The sequence below is a fragment of the Seriola dumerili genome, unplaced genomic scaffold (genome assembly GCF_002260705.1).
Source record: "Seriola dumerili isolate Sdu_G_001 unplaced genomic scaffold, Sdu_1.0 BDQW01000134.1, whole genome shotgun sequence".
Classification (NCBI taxonomy): domain Eukaryota; kingdom Metazoa; phylum Chordata; class Actinopteri; order Carangiformes; family Carangidae; genus Seriola; species Seriola dumerili.
The window spans coordinates 1,835,823-1,849,001 of NW_019174389.1; the positions used below are offsets into that span (position 1 = coordinate 1,835,823).

Here is a 13,179-nt window from a genome sequence, read left to right on the forward strand (position 1 = left end):
CCGGCCGGCGCGTATATTACTGAGGGGGGACGATACAAGGTTCCACTACGGAGTTATTTATTTCTGCTCAAGTAATTTGTTATTTTTTGTTCTATGGGGATGGTCTACCGAAGACTGATGATGATGATTTCACACAAATATAATAATTGCTCACTGTTTAGGCTGCTCATTCCTTCAACCAACTGGAAAGCCATTAGGCAAAACATTGAAATTGTGTTGTTCCAGTGAGTTCCTCCGAGTTCTGTGAAAAACACGTCCTAAAACATGTTAATGGGTTTACAGGTCATATGCTTCATGCAGAGCTCGGGTTGGCTGAAGTGGCTCATTTTATTCCAGTTTACTGGTTCGGCATATGTGTCAGATTAACTTTTAAAAGATAATAGAGACAAATAATATAAAGAGATCTCCAAATTACAGCACTACTACTAATTTCCTCTATCTTTCTCTCTGTTCATCAATGTATATCCAGTCTAGGGTCTTCACACAGTCACAAGAAAATATAAGAACAGTGCTGCGTTCAAGTGTTGTTGGAAAGTCTACTTTTAAATAATTCCAGCAGTAAATAATGTGTCTTGGAAATTCATTAATTGAATTGAGATTAAAACAGTATGTAGTAAGTTGCAACTTACTATCAAAATTCATGACTTCATCTGTTTTTATTATATACATTTTGAATAGTTAAATGACCTGTTTCTACATAATTGGACCAAACTATTTTCATGTCATCCTTTTGTTCTATAGTCATGGGAATACTCTCAAACACCTATCTAAGCATAACGGAAAAACAGAAACCGACCTGATCGTGCATGTGCATGGAAAAATCAGAAACTGACATTTGAAAAAGTATATTAAAAAAAACTCACAAATCAACTTTCAAAGATAGTCAATAGTTTTATAGACATTTTTGAGCCAAAACTCAAATTTTAAAGGTTTTTAAGTCATTCGGCTAAAGTTTGTGAAGGGTAATAACAATAACAACTTGTGTAACTAACACTCTAACACACAGCTGATAAGTCCATCCATTTTGTTATACTCTGGGCTTTGTACAGGTAGGCTAAATGTGAATGTTAATACATTGGGTTATGCATAGTGTTAAGCATCATGATATTTTTTGATTTTCTTTTAGTCCATTAAAACATTTGATTGTGCTGCTTAAACCAACAAATTCTTCCAAAAAATGTTCCTCTAACCGTATTTACTTTATGGCTGTAAAAACATTGAATCCAAAAGATAACAGATTATTTCCAATACTGTCTCAAGAAAACAGATGCCATACAATAAAAATTGAGAAAAAAGTCTTTAAAACCCAAATTAGATCAGCACAAACTAACCCTCAAAACAAATATTTTTATGAAAATGTTAAACTATAACAATAACATTTAGTCACTCAAAAAAACAAATCACAGAAAAACACTTAACACCCTGTCAACTTGTGCCACATAATAGCCCTGACTTGATCTCTAAAAGTGAAGACCTCGTTAATTTGTATTTGAGTCATCTTAATGACTTCTCAATGTTTACCATCATGCTGATACTATACTACACCAATAATTTCATCACTTTTAATGTCCCTCACTTTCATCGCTACAGAAACTCAATTGAGGTTTCCTAGAATCAGGATTGTTACATCTAGAATAACTTTAGCATTTTCCGAGGCATCAGTGAACGCATCGGGAGCATGAAGGGAATGATAGTAGCGGTGAGTCCAGCCCCTGGGTGGGGATTTGTGTGATTGATGGTCACCTCCCGAGAGTGTTTCATAGACTCGCCCCCTCTCCGCCTCTCTCTCTCTCTCCCTCTTTCTCTCTCTCTCTCTCTCTCTCTCTCTCTCTCTCTCTCACTGAGAGCAGGAATGTGGAAACGGGAGTCCAGTCAGGCAGCGCCGCATGTCTCTGCACCGCACGGGAGTGAATAATTGATCATCGCCTCGGTTAAATGCATTGATGAGGAGGAAGTGATTAGTGAGGGGATTCTGCGGTCACTTTTTGGATTTACACTCTCAGGTCGAACGCATTTCTTCTCTGTTTCTCTTCGACTGGAGAAAAGTTTGCTCGGAGACCCAACATAGCTGGAGTCCGCAGATGGAAATAACCTCTCAGTGTACTACACCGAGCGCACCTCATTCCGGGGCTCCCCCAACATGTAAGCTTTCTTCTTTTTCATTTTCTTTAGCAGTGTTTACGTTGTTCACATTCCGACAGTCGGAGCGCTGCGATCATACGACGTGTTCCTTGAGGTCACCCCTAACGAAAAACCACTGTGTGTTCCTGTAGTGATTGTTTCTGCAGGGACTTGTCGTATGTTTCCTGGACTAAATGTCCAGTTTACTGGTACTTCATGGGTATTTCATCATAGACTCATAACATGTCATAGACTGTATTGTTTGCAGTTGTGCTGTGGTCATTTTAAAGTTCATTATGTGGGTGATATTGCTGGTTTGTTGAAGGGTTAACACTGCTGTCCACATTATACAAAATTCTCAGCAGCTATACTTCATAATACCAGTTGTTCCAATAATAGGCTGCCTATACAGGATAAACTAGTGTTACTTTGCTGCTGCCACTGCTGCCTTAAAGATGCTGGACCGTTTAACCCAATAACTAAGACATTTTTTTAAAATTCCTTAACATTTCTATATGATTGATAATAAAGAGAAGAAATAAGTAAGATGGAGATAATCATTGCCAGTCAGTTGATCAAACTTGAGCTGATTATTGATTGGCTTGAGTTTGATAATGTTTACCATTATGTATTAATGAAATCATAATTGTATTGAATCAATATTGAGTAACCTGTTATTGAACCACGTCCAGTTTTGTTTGTCTATATATCTGCTGATTCCATCTTTTAAGTCTGCACAGAAAAACAGATCTAACTAATCAATCAAGTATCAGCCATGCCTGACTGATCATGTTATTATTGAAGCTCTGTTAATGAGTGAGTCTCTCTTCCTTGGATACTATCTGTGATTCTTGTTGTTGAGTTGTTGTGTTCATGCTGCATTTCTAATGATGGGTGACATGTTTCTGGTTTCCAACTGTGATTTTTCACATTATTCCAAAAGCCAACAACTTGTTCCTGCATGTGATTTTTCTGCCAGTGCTCAGTCTGGATGTTTCTCTTCCTCCTGACAGGGACCCGGAGTCACTGAGAAGGTGAAGACTGCTTGTGTTAAATGCTCACTGCAAGGCTTCCCACAACACAGTGACTGCTCATATAACTGCTGTTAGTTCAGTGACTGTGTGAACCGTTCACAGACTGTTTACCATGGCGTCTAGTCTGACATGCACGGGTGTTATCTGGGCCCTGCTGTCCCTGCTGTGTGCTGCAGCCTCCTGCGTTGGCTTCTTCATGCCCTACTGGCTGCTGGGGACACAGATGGACAAGCCCGTGTCCTTTGGCACGTTCAGGCGGTGCTCGTACCCGGTGAGGGATGAAGAGAGGCAGGCCACGGTGATGCTGGAGCAGTGTGGGCGCTACGCCTCCTTCAACGGCATCCCAAGTCTGGAGTGGAGGATCTGCACGGTGGTGACGGGCGTGGGATGCGGCCTCCTCCTGCTGGTGGCGCTCACCGCTCTCATGGGCTGCTGCATCTCTGACCTCATCTCACGTACTATTGGTCGTGTGGCCGGTGGCATCCAGTTCGTAGGAGGTAAGATTACGTTTTTCTCTTCTTCTGTGTATGTTGGTGTATCAGTCTTGACACTGCCTTCACAGTGTGGTTAGTGGGTAGTTTTCATCTGACTGAGGGAGTACAGTACAGATGCTCTGATTACAGTCATGATGAGATCTGGGACCTTGAAGGTTTTAACAGTCAGATCACATACTCCTTATGCTTCGCTTTGCATTTAAAGACTACAGATTCTCTCTAAGCTAAGATATAGATGTTTGCATAGATTTGGGAGGTTTTAATGGCTGTAATTAACTTCTCATCAAATTTATTTGGTACTCTTCAACATAAAGTGTTATTCATGAAACAAAATCACATTAGCGAGGAAACAAGGAGACATAGAAATCCTGATAGTCTTGATAGAGTCTACCTCTGGCCAACTTTTCTGCTGTCAGCCCAGAAAAGCCATCATTTCCTCAGATACCCGGGCTCCACAGGAAATGAAAAGTCTTCCAGTAAGACATTGGTCATCTTACTCACCTGATGATGTTGGATCAGTTTACATTTTTTTCCTGTAACTCAGGACCACAGTTTAAAGCGGCACTCACAGTGCTACATGCTACAAAACGTGCTACATTTACAAACTGAATTGTTGATTTCACATCAAGTGTGCTGGTATTCTGCAAATGGCTTTTCTTCACTTAAAGCTAAAAAAAAAATATATAGAAGGGGTGACATATTGTAAATATAGTGGAACATCTGAAAAACTCTTCAGAGCAGTGCCTCAGAGTTTCTTAATACCCTCCTGCATTTCACTCTGTGAGACCCTATCTTCTGTGCAGCAGACTTTTGGCACGAGTTCATATCTTTTGTTTTGAGTTTGACTGATAAAATGATGGAAAATTGAGGTTCATTTGTGCTACAAGCATGCCCATAGTCAGTCAGCGCGATTTTCTGCTCTGGGTTTGATCCAGAATGCGCCTCTTAAAGTTGAAAAGGAACCCACGCCCTTTCTCTTCGTAAAAATAGAGTTCTGTCCACGCTGCAGCTCTGTTCCATGGAAATGTCTTCTTCTTTGTTTGTTTGATTATAGTAAGTGGACACAGCTCCGCACGACACAAGCTTTGTTTATATGTACTGTTGGTTTCTGCACATGTGTTCTCCTGGGACATGAGGTCTGGACGGAAAAGCGTCCACTGAAGCTCCCAAGTTTCTCTGCCCTAGTTTAAGAAGCTGCGGCGCTCCAGCCCTCTCATTAACTCAAAAACGTTTGCTCGCATACTGTGGCTCACCGCTCTGCTATTTACAACCCCCCCACCCCCCCCTCCCCATCACTTCAGTTGGGCTTTAAAAAGTGATGTGACAGAAAAGCAGGTTGCAGGCAGATTTTGACAGAGCTGCCAGGTTTTTCAGAAGGATAAATCTTCAGAGGACCACCACAACGCGTGATGTCCTAGTTCTAAAAGGCTTAGCTACTTAGGAACATCAGTATTAATGATGTATAATATCGAGGATGATTAAGGTGAAGTGTGGCTGGTTTATTCAGAAATGTGCACTTTTATGTAAGGAGAGCTCCTTTTAAGCTCACAGCAACCACATACATAGAGCATTACAGTGAGCTGCTATTTTTGGTTATAGGATTAAAAAATCCTTGTCTGTCTTTCCCGCGATTCCTCTCTTTCATAGACTCACAAATCCAGAGCCACACGTATGCAGATCGAGGGAAGGCGGGGTACAAAATACAAGGGGCACCGCTCAGATCTTTAAACTTGAATGCTGGTGAGCCAAAGGGCAGAGATGTCTCAGAAGGGCTAATTGGAAGTGACACAATCGGGAAGCTCAGTGGGCCGTTCCTTGTATTCCTCTTCTATCATTTACAACGGGAGAGGAAATGTCGAGGAAGGCAGGGGAAGTTGGGAGGGAAGAGAAAAGAAAGGGAAAAAAAAAAAAAAACTACCTGATGATTGAAACATTCAGCATTCACTTCTTATTAGCTGAGAAGCTCGCTGAGAAATAAAGATCCGCAGGGGGAAAAACCGAAATGTGTGCTGAGAGATAGGATCACATCTCAGCGATTAGCAGGGAGTGGGAGCAAATGAGGTGCACAGTTGGTTAAGGCAACGCACGCGAATTCACAAGATGCAAGGGAAGCCTCGCGGTTCCAAGTCTAATGCCAGTGTGTTTCCTCCGCTCCTACTGTCGTCCACTAATGAAGAGTGTCTCACCAAAGAGGCCAGGTCCTCTGAACTGCCACAAATAAAACATCCACTTTATATCTCCCTGCAATTTATCTCAATCCCATGAAATAGATTAGAGCTGAAAGGCTTTATCAGCGCTTTATCTCATTAACTGCAGACCCGACTGAAAGAATAGGTTTTAACAATGACTATTATTGTTGTTGGTGTTGTTGTTGTTGTTTACCTCTTCTAATGCTTATTTTGTCCCCTGTTCGCTGCAGGCAAGTTATTCTAGAGCTGGTTAATTGCTAATGGCAAGGGCCCAGATTTTCCTCTACCGTTCATGAGGGTTAGAGTCTGAGTATGAGACTGTTCTGGCTCATAAATCAAAGGCCTGGGATCTCTGTGCTGCTTACATTAAACAACTGCCTTCGCTGTAGTTCCTTGTCTTAGTTATGCAGCGGTGCGGACTCTCAACGACTGTGGCACAGACGGGAGGTTCACACATTGAAAGATTCTTGACTTGGATTTGGTTGTTAGGGATTTTGATTCCCCCCTCCACACCCCTCCCTCCTCTCCACCCCTCCCTCCTCCTACAGAAGCACTGCCTCTTCTCTTTTTGGGTGCCCCCAAGCGGAGCTGCACACAGCATGAAGAAAAAAGCTATTTAACGTTTGTTTTCAACAGCCGTGATGTAAGAACTTTTTGTACCGTTCTTACATATGTGGATTTCCCTTCAGCGCAATAACCCGCCTTAAATTTGTGCCTTTGTGTGTCCTCTTTTATTTCATCTCTTTCCTCACTGCACCTGACAGGCAGTTATGTTTTGACATTTGTCTCGACAGGCTCCCATCACTGGATGACTGGTCCGCTCCATCACCAGTTAAATATTAGGGATAGTGATGGGAGCCTGGGGCCTCTTCCACTCAGCTTCTAATGGACTTTTTTTTTTCAGACTGAGACACTCCTAGTTCTAAAAGCGAGACACCTGATGTGCTCATGGGACGGTTCAGGAAATCTTTGGTTACATCTCCCAGTGACAAACTTAAACTGCTACTTCCTCATGTCACAGTGGTGCAGTTGGAGCTTGAGAAAGAAGATGAGTGGTTGGAAAATGCAGGTTGCAGTGGTTGCGTTTCCTCTAAAGCCAGAGATGAATTATAAAGGCCCACTATAGCTATACCCAGATAGTTTACTGTTTGATGTTAGTATTTATGTTTTATTGTCAAGGTAAAAGCTATTACATAACCTGGACCTTCCAAACCTTGAATTTCTGCCTTTTCTGCTTGACTCTCTTGTTTGATTGTTGCCTTACTACAAAAGTTCTGACTGATTCCACGCTGAACTTCAAATATGTTTGAAATCTGCAGATGTCTCAGAGGGCTCAGTTCCTGGCTCAGGCTGTCTCACTGACCCGATTGAACTTCCAGGTTTCGGCGATGGCCGCGAGCGGCGAGTTGGCTCCGACACCAGGATTTTGTTTCAGATCTCAAAACCTTGTCTGAGACCGTCTAATTCAGCCACTGTGCGACTGACTTTAAGGGATTAATAGGCTTGCGATATAGCCAGCTGCCAAGCCCAACCATAGCGTTAAAAACGTAAAACCCCAGAATCATTTAAAAACTGGAAAGAAAACAATGCAAAGATGCCAAAAGTAGAGCTGTGTGATCTAATTTTACTCATACCTGATATAAACCCTGGCGCTCTGTTTTCAAAGACGACAAAAGAGTAATCTTTTTCCACAACAAAAGAGCAGCTGTATTTCAGAGATGCCTTTGTTGTAGAATAAAAGCTGGAAATTTTGAGGACAGGAAGTTGTTTCTGTGGAATCAGATTCAACACATCGTTAAGGCTAAAAACACTGAATAATAAACTGTGACGTTTTGTCCATTTAGTAACACAAATTGCAAATGTGGAGCCAGTTTATGTCACCGGCAACTGTACCCTGTTGCCCTTTCAAGACAATCAATCAAATAGAACGGTTGTGATCCAAAAAAACAAAGGCCCAAAAGATTGATTCGCAGCATTTGAAGCACATTAGGAGAGGCGGTGATGAAGCGCAGTTCCAAAATATACCGGAAATCTTTCGAAAGTATTGCTTTGACCTGCAGAGAATGTCAGCCGGATTGAAATCATTTTAACGCCTGATAAAAATGTCAGGAGATATAGCTACTCAAGGCCAGGGGGGGATATAGGCTGTATTTTATTGAGAAGGTGTTGAACTGCTATGTCCTTGAAACTGAAGGCTAAATAACAAGACAAACAATGTGATGCATGACAGGCTGCACTCAGCCTTTTTCCCTTTGCAGGGAGTTTGTTGGGACAGTATGTAGGGTACAAGCAAGAGGACTTCGAATACTGCTGTTTCAGAGGAGGTGCAGACCTATGTAGTGTAGTTTCCCCAAGGGATGTAAAAAAAAAAAGAACAGTTTGAAACCGCTCAACGCAGCATATTTCACTGCTATAAGGGAAGGTTGTGGTCAGCAGGGAATCTATGGAGGCTAATTTTGTCTGTCATTGCTGGGAGAAGTACCAAGAACTCTTTACAGTTTTTTGGAGGGAGATAAGATGTCATCACTGCGCGATGGGCTAAGAGCAGTTATTATTGATTAGAGACATTTAATGTCTATAACGTTAAATATTACCCCGCGGTTCTGACAGCTCTTTGATGAAATGAGATCAGAAAAATATGGGTTTTCACATGCATCTCTGCTTTATGATACGCCCCTGGGAGGTCTCTCAGAGGGAAATGACAAACTCGTAATTTATTTGACATAAATTTTTCTTTTGACCAGTTGCAAATCTTTTGGCTTAGATGTTTCACTTCTTCAGAGCAGAATAGAAGAAAAGGCTAAAGCTCTAAAGACAGTGAAAAGCAGAGACGGAATTGAAGTAGATGAAACCTTATTAGGCCGCTTTGGCTGAAATAAAAGGATGTGTTGTTTGGGGGGGGGGGCAGAAACAATACAACACATTGGCTCTAGCCTCCGCAGTGTTCACCGGCATGCTGGCCACGCTGGTTGAATACTTCCCACACCAGCCTCTGCTAAAGCTGCAGTTGATCTGATATATCAAATAATTGGCTGTGTAGCCTTCTGGGAAAGCTTCTCCGTTTCGTTTTCTGGTTGATTGGCTCTGTTTACAGGTCTGTGCCAGCCTCTCGTTTGCCAACACTGGTGTGGAATGTCAGTAAATGAACAATATGAAGCTACAGAGAGGATACACACATAAAAATACATCCGACTCCGGGTCTGTTGTAGTTAAGTTCGCCTCTGTTGTAAGTGTATCGCTTCCTCTAGTAACTTGAATTCCCCCAGAGGTGACCCGCAGCACACAGCATGTAATACAGGATCCAGGTCATCCGGGCTAAATGAAATTCAATTTACCACATCTGTCTGCGCTACCGCTGTAGTTTAAAGTGTGGGTCAAGGGCATGAGCATGAGCAATACATTTAAAGACATGTAAATAAATTAGAAATAGGCTGCCATTGTGGCTTCCAAAATGTTGCCAAGGGCCATTTGGCACAGGAGTGTGTTGTCCTGTTCGAGAGCCATACCAGCACAGCCAGGAGCTTTGTCCTTGTGTCAGCTTTGTGAGTTCTTGCCAGCTGGATCCCGCCCAGTCCCAGAATGTGTGCTTCCACTCCCCTCTCACCACCAGCACTCATTTTCAAGAGGTACAACAAAATGAAATCGCATCCATATGAGGAAGGCTTTGGGATGAAGAGCTCATGTTTCCAGGGGAGGATTCTGTCTGGAACAGTGTCTCGTGACAGTCATTGTTTAATGGTGTCGGATCACAAGACATTTCCGGGGCGATGGGTAAATATTCCCTGATGTGCCGCTTTATCCTTTTTACTTGCAAAAGCCTATCTGTATTCCTTCCTCCTCGAAGGCCTGCCAGGTTGATGTGATGATGATGAACTGCACTGTCTCATCTGCCATGTAGGCATTGCATAAAACTAATGAGATAGCACCGGCCCATATGTTTGAGAGGAGAAAGCCAGGCCTTTTCACTACGGACAAGAGTCTTGTGTAATGGTTTTTAGAACGCTATCTTGCTCTTCATTGCTTACATTTCCGGCCACTGATGGTTATAAAGTGGACATCTCTTCCTCTGGGTTGATTGATCACCTAAAGTGCCGACCACTCTTGCAACATTGTAATGCGCTCACGCAGACCGGCAGCTATTTCTGCACAACATACAGTTGCCTCGGACCCCCACCAACACCACCACCACGAGGGTGTTTCTGAGTTGGAGAGCAGCGAAACGTAGTCTGTGTTTTTTTTTTTTTTTTATCGTCTCCTTTCAGGTTACTACAGGTTACCGCTCTCAGTCTTTAACTCTCTGTTTCGGGCTTGTTTCACCTTTCCCCTAATTCTGATTTCTGTGCACCCCTCTGTGTCCTTCCACTCTCCTTCTCCATCTCTTTCCATCGCGCTCCTCCTCACAGTGGCTGTTCACGTTGCTGTCTGCCACAAGCAGGAAAAAAAAAAGTGTGGATTGGGCCAGTACCCAGTGACCCGAAGAGTGGACGTGGGCTCAGCCAGAAAGACAGAAAGAAAGAACAGATGAAAAAGAGAGACAGAAACAGGGAGAGAAACAGGGCGGAAAGCCCAGCATCAACAGGGATTTAGTTTTGTCAAACAGGAAGTCTGCGAAACCAAAGGACAGACAGAAAGGTTATTTCAGCCTGTTCCTCTGTTAAGTCATTGTTTTCACTGCCATAGTAGCAGGCGTGCTGCATATTGTGTTGTTTTTGTCACTGGGAACAGAACTGTTCCAGAAAACGTGTCTGGTGTGTCTGCAGTCGTGTCTGGCATTAATGCAGCCCGAGCAAGGGAGCCTGAGAGTTGAGGAGAATGAATGAATTTGTGAAATGAACTTGATATTTGCTGGAACTATTGTTGAGGGAAATGATTGACAGAAAATGAAACTACACCAATTTGGATAATCAATTGTGGTAATTTACCAAGCAAAAATATCAAACATTTGCTGCTTCCAGCTCCTCTATTTGAGGAGTCTCTGTTTTTTTTTGTTTGTTTTTTTATCATCGTAAATGAAGTAGTTTTTGGTTTGGCGGCTGTTGGTCAGACTGAACAAGCAATTTGATTGTGGCCTCTGGGAAATCAGAATTATTCAACAAGAGTCAGCCATGCTGTTTGCTCTGTGACGCTATACTGAGCCACAGCAGTACTTTGAGAAAAATGCTAACGTCAGCATGCTAACGTGATCACAAGGACGATGCTAAGATGCTGATGTTTACCCGTGTTCACCATCTTAGTGTTATAATGATATTTACATTTGCTAATTAGCTCAAAACACAAAGTGCAGCAGACACTGATGGAAATAGCATTAATCTTGCAGATCATAAGCCACTTGAAATTTTGACTTAATAATAGTACTAGATGAATCAATTAATGTACTGGCCAGTTACACAAAAAGCCTTAAGTTAAGATTCTCCTTAAGTTGTAAGTTAAGGCTTCCTTAAAATAAAAACAGTTGCACAAAACCCCCTCAAGTCTTCTCCTTAAGGTACCTTAAAATGTTCACTTAAGTATTTAATGTTTTCTCCTTATCTTAGTCTAATTAAGGACTCACTTAAAGTCAGATAAACCGTTGCACAAAAGACCTTAGTGACCAAAGTAAGGAAAAAAATCTAAAGGCACCTCTGACTCTATCTTAACTGCAACACGACCAAGTTAATGAAGAAATAAGTTTCTGTGCAACACCCTTAAGTAACTCCCTCAACTAAGGAAAGATTAAACCTTAAGTGCCATACTTAAGAAGAAAACATCAGGTGTTTTGTGCAACCGGACCCCGATGACTATGAATGTTTGAACCAGATTTCATGGCGATTTCAATAGCAAGTTATTAGGATTCAGCCTCTAGGCAACATGAATGTCTGTGTAAAATTTTATGGCAATCCATCCAATAGTTGTTGAGATATCTCTGACTCCTGCTGACAGGCTGCTAGCATGGACCAAAACATGTTCATACACATGACATAAGCACAGATTATGAAAAGAATAGTTAATTGTAGCTCTAGGCCTCAGGAACTTCATTAATGTCTTTGTCAAGAGTTTTATTTTATGAGATGATTACCCAGGACACTCTCCTCTGCTGGAACAGAGAGGGCGAAGCAGACAGGAAAGTAATTGTTAACGCATATCACGTCTTTGCCGCTGACATCTAAAACAGTGAGTATGTGTGAATGCATGAATCACCGCTCAGACAGATGCTTACCAGATGGCGGGGGCTCCGCTGCTCTGTATCACTGGTGACACACATTGTGGAGGGCATGTTTGATGTCATTGCCCCAGCCTGTACTTACAGTTGAGCAATACTTTAGTCACAGGTAGGGATACAAAAATAAACCCACCTTCATTCAGCGTGAGTTGTCTTAGTACTTGTTTCTGTGGCAGATAAACCTTATTGTGTGAAGGGAAACACAAAGAGACAGCAAGGGAAAAGGAAAAAAAAAAACTGTTTTCCTGAACTTCACCACATGTTGTGTCTAATTAGGAAATGAAGAAGATGGAAAGCCCACATTTGACCCATTAAACATTTCTGACGGAGTCAGAGGCCATGAGTTGGCTGAATAAATGAATAAGTATGGATTGGGTAGATTGGGTCTGAGGAGCCCTGTGGGATAAAGTAGTTTGCTCAGTATTCATACCCTGTTTTACAGTCTCAGAGGCACCGTGCCTTTAACACTACAGTTAATTATAGCCTGTTCTTCCTAGTGAGGGGGAATGTGGGGTCAGTACTCCTTTTGTGCTGCCTCCTCGTAGGTCAAATAACAGGCCAGCAAGGAAATATAATATGTGCTGGATGTATTGAGACCGATCTGCAAATAAAATGGCTGCATAGAATATCCAAGAGAGGAGTCTATTTTTGGTAAAGGAATCCATAATAATTGCCTGTCCTTAGTTTATTTACTGGCAAACAAAAGGTACATCATATTGCAAACTTCTATATTCCTAAGAGACAGTACAAACCATGTTGTTTTTCTCCTTTTCGCCACTTACACTCGTGGATGCTCATTTAATTTGAGTCAATGGGTCCAAGTATTTCCTGCGTGTTATTCCTGAAAGGCCAGGAATAGCTGCAAGAGCTGCATGAAGAGAGACCGAGCTCTCATGGCAAGTAATGTGTGGAAAAGAGTCGCCTCTAGGACTCTCTCTGGGAGAATTAGATCAGGGTCGACGTTCAGCTCTGGGAGAGAAGCTTTGTCCCTCGGTGGGTCACCCAAACACATGTGGCTGCTGGACGGTGGGGACAGGTGATGGTGGCGTAAAAAAGCAGCTGAAGGTCAGATCAGAGGAGGACGGGGGGGGGGGTCACCTGTGCACATGCATGTGTCCATCATGTCTGTTAATGACATGGTG

The 13,179-nt window shown here is 42.4% G+C and overlaps 1 protein-coding gene across 2 annotated transcripts in view; it reads left to right on the forward strand.

Annotated features, from left to right (window-relative positions):
• Window positions 1-1,855: 1,855 nt before the first annotated feature.
• lhfpl6 (LHFPL tetraspan subfamily member 6) overlaps window positions 1,856-13,179 on the forward strand; it is a 43,615-nt gene continuing 32,291 nt past the window's right edge. Inside the window, exons 1-2 of one of the 2 annotated variants that reach the window (XM_022748924.1) lie at window positions 1,856-2,142; window positions 3,135-3,652. In XM_022748924.1, the coding sequence (XP_022604645.1) occupies window positions 3,268-3,652 (385 nt within the window). In that variant the 5' untranslated portion in view covers window positions 1,856-2,142; window positions 3,135-3,267. The remainder of the gene's footprint in view (window positions 2,143-3,134; window positions 3,653-13,179) is intronic. The other variant, XM_022748925.1, reaches the window with a different exon arrangement.